Source organism: Sinocyclocheilus rhinocerous, unplaced genomic scaffold (genome assembly GCF_001515625.1).
Source record: "Sinocyclocheilus rhinocerous isolate Xijiao unplaced genomic scaffold, SAMN03320098_v1.1 scaffold1295, whole genome shotgun sequence".
Classification (NCBI taxonomy): Eukaryota; Metazoa; Chordata; class Actinopteri; order Cypriniformes; family Cyprinidae; genus Sinocyclocheilus; species Sinocyclocheilus rhinocerous.
Genome location: NW_015660499.1, coordinates 459,015 through 467,195, shown reverse-complemented (window position 1 = coordinate 467,195; position 8,181 = coordinate 459,015). Strand labels below are relative to the sequence as shown.

The 8,181-nt window shown below is 33.6% G+C and overlaps 1 protein-coding gene across 2 annotated transcripts in view; it reads left to right on the top strand.

Annotated features, from left to right (window-relative positions):
• The window catches only part of LOC107725162 (leukemia inhibitory factor receptor-like), a 16,952-nt gene extending 11,843 nt beyond the window's left edge, over positions 1-5,109 (top strand). For both annotated transcript variants that reach the window (XM_016534333.1, XM_016534334.1), the window contains 5 exons: positions 397-555; positions 933-1,085; positions 1,905-1,986; positions 2,087-2,162; positions 4,742-5,109. In XM_016534333.1, coding sequence (XP_016389819.1) covers positions 397-555; positions 933-1,085; positions 1,905-1,986; positions 2,087-2,162; positions 4,742-5,065 — 794 coding nt within the window. In that variant the 3' untranslated portion in view covers positions 5,066-5,109. The remainder of the gene's footprint in view (positions 1-396; positions 556-932; positions 1,086-1,904; positions 1,987-2,086; positions 2,163-4,741) is intronic.
• The last annotated feature ends 3,072 nt before the right edge of the window (positions 5,110-8,181 follow it).

The window sequence follows — 8,181 nt, the reverse complement described above, 5'->3', positions numbered from 1 at the left end:
GCCATTGCCATCAAAACTTTTCTCAAGACAGTTCCCTTCAGTGATACATTAATATAACCCCATAAATGTAATACATTTTTTTTTTACTGTTTTTTTCCCGGGATCTACTGGGACAGTGATGAACACACTCCAAAGAGAAAGGAAAACTTGAAATCGCATCATATGACCCCTTTAATATATTGCCATAGTCATAAACACACTGGTTTTTAGCATACATTCATAGGAAATGGCTTATTTCCGCTTTGCAAAATAAGGTGCTATGTTGCAATGGAAAATGCATCGACATCTTCAGTTTGAGAACTTGAAATCAACAATTTTCACATCTGCATTGTGCAATATACAGCACATTAATATTAGGAAATAAATATTACCACACGTATTATTTGTGTTGTGCAGAGCCCACACAACGCCCTACACTGGACTCTAGCCCAAACACAACATGGTCATCTGTAAAGCTGAAATGGAGTTTCAATGAGAAGGATCAGAGTCACGCTGGATTCATCACAGGATATGTGATTACGATACAAGACTATTCAGAGGCCGGCTCTAACCTCAGTAAGTCTAAACTTATTTTAGTCCCTTTTTAAATATTCCATATTTGCAACGCCTCTAGACAGACAGCTATTTTGGGCATCCAAGACCAAGTCTACTTGAATAGGGAAATCCAGAAATCTCAAACTGCATGCCACACTCACTTTAAATATTTGCAATCAGCAACACGTTTTTTTTTTTATGCTAAAATGGTGTTTAAAAAGCTTATATTTCAGGCTGGACCAGCCAATGCGCATGTGCAGCTTTTCTGGACACTTGCTTTACAGGTTGAAGCAGCTATTATTTGACAGTATACTGTAGCAGTCCAACATGACAAAATACCCCATCGCTGTTTTTTCTCTTCTCTCGATCACATGCATCCTTCCTGTTTGTTCTGGCAGGTTCCTTCAGACAGTCAGTGGATGATCCTCACAGCAAGTCTTGGACAGTCAGTGGTCTTGAGGAGGACTGGCCGTACACATTTCAGCTGGCAGCATGTACGTCTGCAGGCTGTGGACCGGAGACCACCGCCACCTTCAGAACCAGACAGAACTGTGAGCTCAGATACTGATTCACACTGACAGGAAAGAGTCTGAGTGGTGTTTTGTAATAGAAGACTACTATCTTATGTGCATCTACACTATCTTAAATGGATAGTTCACCCAAAAATGTAAATCCTTTCATCATTTACTCAGCCTCATGTCATTCCAAACCTATACGTGCTTCTTTCTTTCTTTTGTTGAACGTAAGAGGATATTTTGGAAAATGTTGGAGTTCAAACCACATTGGACTCCACTGACTTTTATTGTATAGACAAACAGTTGGAACAACATGAGGGTGATTTTTTTTATTTTTTTTATTGTTTTTAAAACAAGTCACTTATGCTCACCAAGGCTGCACTTATTTGATTAAAATCCAGTAAAAACAGTAATATTATTACAATTTAAAATAAACATTTTGTATTTGAATATATTAAAAAACGTAATTTATTCCTATCATGCAAAGCTGAATTTTCAGCATCATTACTCCAATCTTGAATCACATGATCTTTCAGAAATCATTCTAATATGCTGATTTGCTGCTCAAGAAACATTTTTTATTATTATCTACGTTGAAAACAACTACTATTTTTGTGGAAACCATGCTATATTTTATTTCAAGATTCTTTGATGAATAGAAAGTTCAAAATTACAGCATTTATTAAAAATCGAAATCTTTTTTAAACAAAAAAAATCTGCTAGACTGTTGCTAATAATAAAACTAAACACCTAATCTGACTCTATTATATATCCATTACAGTTCAACACTATGAAATGACTTTGCATCAAATATTGAATTAATATAATGGAATGGAACAATAATTCTCTCCTCAGATTACCTGCTGACGGTAAAGGTTCTGGTTCCTCTCCTGGTTTTGATCGGTTGTTGTGTTTGTCTGTGGTCGTACAGAAACCTGTAAGTCTGCTGATATACAGTATGTGCGGTGAGTGATGGACTGTACTTCTCTTCTCCGTGGTTCACTGACACTGATGGCGTCTTTCTCCATCGTTTCCAGAATAGGAGGATTTCCAGAAGAATCGTTCGGCTTTCTGCACATAAAAGCACTGGACCTGGATGAAGATCTTTATGAAGTAATTCATTACATTGATGGCGTACAATAATATAACAGCATTGCGTCTATTTCTTTTGACAGCTTAAACCAGGCTCAGTTGGCCAGGCTGGTCTTTTGGCTGGTTTTAGAGTGATGCTGGGACAGTGTTAGTTTTTTTTAAATAATATTCTTAAGTAGTTTTTATATTTAGTTAAGTTTTACTAAAATTTGAATAATTTAGTAAAGTTAATTTAGTCATTTTTATTAGTTTTGTTTAAATGTCTATAGGTATTATTTAGTTATTATATAGTTATTTTATTTTTTGTACAAGAAGCTAAAGCTGCAGTCCGTAAAATGTTTTGGTTAAAAATGATCCAAAATCAATTTTTGGGCAAGTTCATAACCAGCCAGTATTCAAAACTATCACCCGATTCACAACGGTACGCTTGTAATAATGTTTTCTAATTTGAGTGGTACTGGTAGGTTTTTGCTGGAAATTTGAGCATGACGCCACATCATTACGTCACGTCTGTAAACAAAGATGGCAGATTATAATCCAGAAAGGTCAATAGGACAGTCATCAGTGACAACTGGAGATTCACCCATAGACACCAGTAGTCTACAGGTAACGCTTATACACACTAAATACACAGTCACGCAATGCTGATGTTGTTAACATTAACATTTTGAGAACAAAACACAACAATAATTTGCACGGTTTGATGTGATATGAGCTAAGCGATCATTAAATATAATCACCATTGATAGCATGATATATTATTGTAATGCTTTTTTCCTCAGTTGGTCAGAACAAAAGTGGCAGACATGTTACTTACTTGTTCAGATGACATTTTCCGGTGAAAATGGTTTTTTGGGTCATACTTCCAAGACGTAGGCTAGAATCTGTGATTCCGAAGTACAGTAAATATCCACACCTGTGCAGTGACTGACAGAGTGACACACATACTCCTCAAAACATTAGATTTATCTGCGCTGAGGAGCCGTGCCGATGCACAACCCACGTTAAGACGATAATTCTGCAAATAACTGCAACTGCAGGTTTCAAACAGAGATGGCAACAAAGAGGCAAAACTTACGGACTGCAGCTTTAAAACTAAATGAAATTGAGAAATGTTCAAATAAAATTGTAAAGTTTAAAATAGTATAGTTTAGTTTACTTTTTAAAAATTTTCTTATTATTTATATTGTTTCAGTTAAAAGTTTAAGTACTTTTTTTAATATGTGTAGTTGTAGTGAACTATAAACTCTTGGCTGGGAGATCAGCTTTCCGACCAGCAGATAACCAGCTTGAAGAGGCTTGAAGATCAGCATAAACCAGCAATGCTAGCTCAGCTGTTTTTATTAGCAGGTTACATAACGGTTCAAAACTACATGTAATGGTCTATTCCAACAATTTTTACTCAAAGTGTAAAAATCACTTGTTTCTCCATTTTTTTTTTTTTACATTAATTGAGATATTGGACTAATCAAGAGAAAAATCTATTATAAATACACTTATATGTGACCCTGGACCACAAAAGCAGTCTTAAGTCGCTGGGGTATATTTATAGAAATAGCCAAAAATACATTGTATGGGTCAAAATTATAGATTTTTCTTTTATGTCAAAAACCATTTGGATATTAAGTAAAGATCATGTTCCATGAAGATATTTTGTAAATTTCCTACCATAAATATCAAAACTTAATTTTTGATTAGTAATATGCATTGCTAAGAACTTCATTTGGACAATTTTAAAGGTGATTTTCTCAATATTTAGATTTTTATTTTTTTCCCAAATAGTTGAATCTCAGCCAAATATTGTCCTATCCTAACAAACCATACATCAACGGAAAGCTTTTTTATTCAGCTTTCATGTGATGTATAAATCTCAATTTTGAAAAATTGACCCTTAAGACTGGTTTTGTGGTCCAGGGTCACATATGTGATTCAATACAAAAAGTATTGATAAATATCTCAAATCTAATTTTGGTAACACTTTACAAAAATGTCAGATTTTTTAACATTATTTAATGTATAACTAACATGAACTAACAATGAGCAATATATTTTGACAACATTTAATAATCTTTGTCAGTGTTAGTTAATGGTAAATGTTGAAATTAACATTAAGGCTAGTAAAAGCTGTAGAATTAGTTCATTGTTACTTCATGTTAATTAACTAATGTTAAATGAAACCTAATTGTGAAATATTACACTGAAAAAATTTGGTGTAGGTACAATTTTCACCCAGAAATTGCTAGTAAATGTCACAATTACAAAATGGCAAGTAACACATTGGATTAAATGTAATTTTTTTTTTAGTTACACTTTATTTTAAGGTGTCCTTGTTACAGTGTAATTATACATTTAAGTACTGAGTAATATTAATTAACTACATGTACTAACTATAAGGTTAGGGATTGGATTAGGGTTTGGCTTAGGGTTACTAGCATGTAATTATGCATAATGTTTTGTTATTATAATATTAAAAGTACATGTGTAACATGGACACCTTAAAATAAAGTGTTACCCTTTTTATATATAAAAAAAAAAAAAAAAGTAAAATATACTCCAATAATCTGTTTTTTCACCGTTTTGACTTTTCTGTTCTTTTTAAGGCGAGTGAAAAGATCCGTACTCTGATGATAGAGGACTGTGAATGGTGTGACGTTGAGATTTTAGACGTGCAGCCCATCCCAACAGAGAAAACATGGTTGACGTGCGCAGAGGACCCGAGTTGTTCATTCATTACTCCTAAAGTCACGCTACCATCCTGCCATCTTACCACAGACGTATGGCTGGCCACAGATCTCACAAACTTCACTTACGTGTCCTCTGTGCAGCAAGATCTGCCTTCAGAGGAGCTGAAGACAGAAGCCACAAATCAGGAGTCAGAGATTTCGGGCTTTTCGAGTGACTATGTCACTTCCGTAGCCACATAATTCCTGAAAACGCAGTGTCGTGATCTTTTATACACACCAAAGAAAGCAAGCCAGAGCTGTCGATCTTATCACGTTCGGCAAGATCACGACATCCTCATGTCACCGGCGTGTTTGTAAGGGGCCCCGCTTCCTTCTGCAAAACAGCTTTTAAAGACAAGAAGTGTTGTGAAATGCGACTGCAGTGTTTGATACATGAGATTTTGCAATATCTGTCAGGTACTTTATCTTGGTTTTGCATGTTATGCTAGACCTTTCTGGGCAAAAACGTACAAAATGTTCTCTCTCAAGAGAAAAACATGTTCTGGAGGGGACATTTGTATTATTCTTTTGTGTATTTCTAAGCTTTATGGGTAACCCTTTGCGATACTGTATGTATCATGAATTAACAATGTTTTACAGTTAAGAACTTGAATTGTTAAAAATGTACTTTACCATTTGAAAATTTAGGACTGGAATTATTTTTTTTTTAATGTTTTTTTGAATATTATGTTCACAAATGCTGCATATTTTTTTACCATAATATTTATATTAAAAAATATTTACACTTATGCTACCAAGGTTGCATTTATTTGAACAAAAATATAGTAAAAACAGTAATATTATTAATTACGATTAATGCGATTTAATCGCATCCAAAATACGTTTTCTTTACATAATATATGTGTGTGTACTGTGTACATTTATTATGTATATATAAATACAAACGCATGTATGTATTTAAGAAAAATATGTTATGTTTATATATTAAATATATTTATAGATATAAAATATAAGAATATAAATAAATGAATATACATGTAAATATTTTAAATATATATACTGTATGTGTGTGTATTTATATAAATAATAAATATACACAGTACACATATATTATGTATACAAAAACTTTTATTTTGGATGCGATTAATCGTTTGACAGAACTGAATATTATGAAATATTATAATTTCACAGAGCTGTTTTCTATTTGAATGTATTTTAAAATATAATTTATTCCTGTGATCAAAGCTGAATTTTCAGCATCATTACTGCAGTCTTCAGTGTCACATGATCTGTCAGAAATCATTCTAATATGCTGATTTGCTGCACAATAAACATTTCTTATCAATGTTGAAAACTGCTTTTGAGGAAAAGAACAGCATTTTTCTGAAATAGAAATATTTTGTAACATAATAAATGTCTTTACTGTCACTTCCGATCAATGTAATGCATCCTTGCTGAATAAAAGTATTAATAAAATACATATAAGAAAGCTGTTTAAGTATTATTCTTTGCTAGTTCATGATACCTAATGCATTTATACTGATGTTAACATATTGAACTCTTAGGTACTACTACTTCATATCAATGTATAATTAATAAACAATATATTCGCCCAACAAAAAAAAAAGAAGTTAGCTTTACATTTAATGTCTGCGCATACTCTGCATCTGAATGCACTCAGACGACACAGATGCACTCATGAGTTTTCCTCTTTAATTATATATCCCTTTGATAAGACTAAGATTTTTCCAGAGCTAAAAGTGCCCAAAAACACACTGTACACACTTTACAAGGGAAACCACAACTCAGGCAAAACAAAAGTCCTTTAAATTACACCATCTCTCACAATTTCATCTTTTAGGAAAAATATAAATATATATTTTTTCATCTCTTTTCTGTCTCACGCCACTATGGCACAGATCCGATGCCCAGGCGAAAGCCATGGCACTCTCTCTTCAGCCAATCAGATCGCAGTCAGTTGAAGCAGCAGCAGCAGCAGCGCTGAGACACATATTAACAAAAGGTCTTGCAGTTAATAAATAAGCAACTGGGTTTGTGTCAATTCAGCATGCAATCTACACATGGTTTCGGGAGAACAGGAAAGATGGATTCGATCAGTGCTTTGTGTGAACATCAGGAACACGTCGAGAACATCAATGCAAAAACTATGGCTTACTACAAGACTGCTACGATCGCTAGAAGATCTGAATACCAGTGTTTTAACATGTCAGACGCTTCAGTGCACGCTTGAGGAAACACACTGGGATTAAATGCATTTCAAAGGCGCGATGTGAAGAGAAACGCTAGCAATATATAGACAACACGTCAAGATAATACTTTAACTCTTTCTAAACCAGTGCTTCGGCAGCTTATTGAAGAAATATTTCAACACAAGTTTCACTATCAAGAGCAATGTTGTCGATTACAAGAGAAAATCATTTTGACTAGAATAACAAAAAAACTAACAAAAATATACATTTTACTGAAAAATTATTTTGCATTGTGACATAACTGTCATGACAATTAAGCACATTTTGCTCCCTGAAACTTTATTATTTTCAAATATATATGATTATTATTATTATAGACCAATTCAGAGTAGACGTCACAGTTACGTCACTTGCAGCTGCGCGCGCATAGTGGTTGCAGAAAAACACTGGGAACAAGTGGAGGTAAATGGGTAAAATCCATGGAATAAAAGAAAAAAATATTTTTGTGCCTTTTGATGTCAAGATCGGAATGCAAATAATTTTTATAGAATACTGTCGTCAAAGACGCCATTTGAAGCTAAACGCAGACGTTTAAATGGACATACTATGGATGAAAACTGCTATGATTAATCTACTTTTAAAGCATAAATTCGATTTAAACAACAGGTCTACATTATATTCACATATGCTGTTCATAGGGGACGTATTGTATTAGCCCTACAGTTACAGCATGAAATATTATTTAAACCTTACTATTAACATTTTTACATAACATTTATTTACTTTATCTCACAATTATGACTTTTTTTTCTCGCAAATGCAAGTTTATATCTCCTAATTCGGACTTTATAACTCGACTTAACTCAAAAATAGTGAGTTTGTCAAATCCACTTAACACAAAAATAGTGAGTTTGTCATATCTGAGGGAAAAAAGCCAGAAGAGCCGAGGGGAAAAGAGAGAATGACGAGTTGTTTTTCCTTATTAGAATTGTGAGATATAATCTCGGAATTGCGAGAATAAAGCCAGAATTTTGAAATATTTATCTTTTTTAAATTATTTTATTCCATGGCTCCATAGACTGCCGCTTGAAAACCGTCATTTTCTGCCTCCAGATAGGCTCCGCCCACAAAAACCGTCACCCCTGT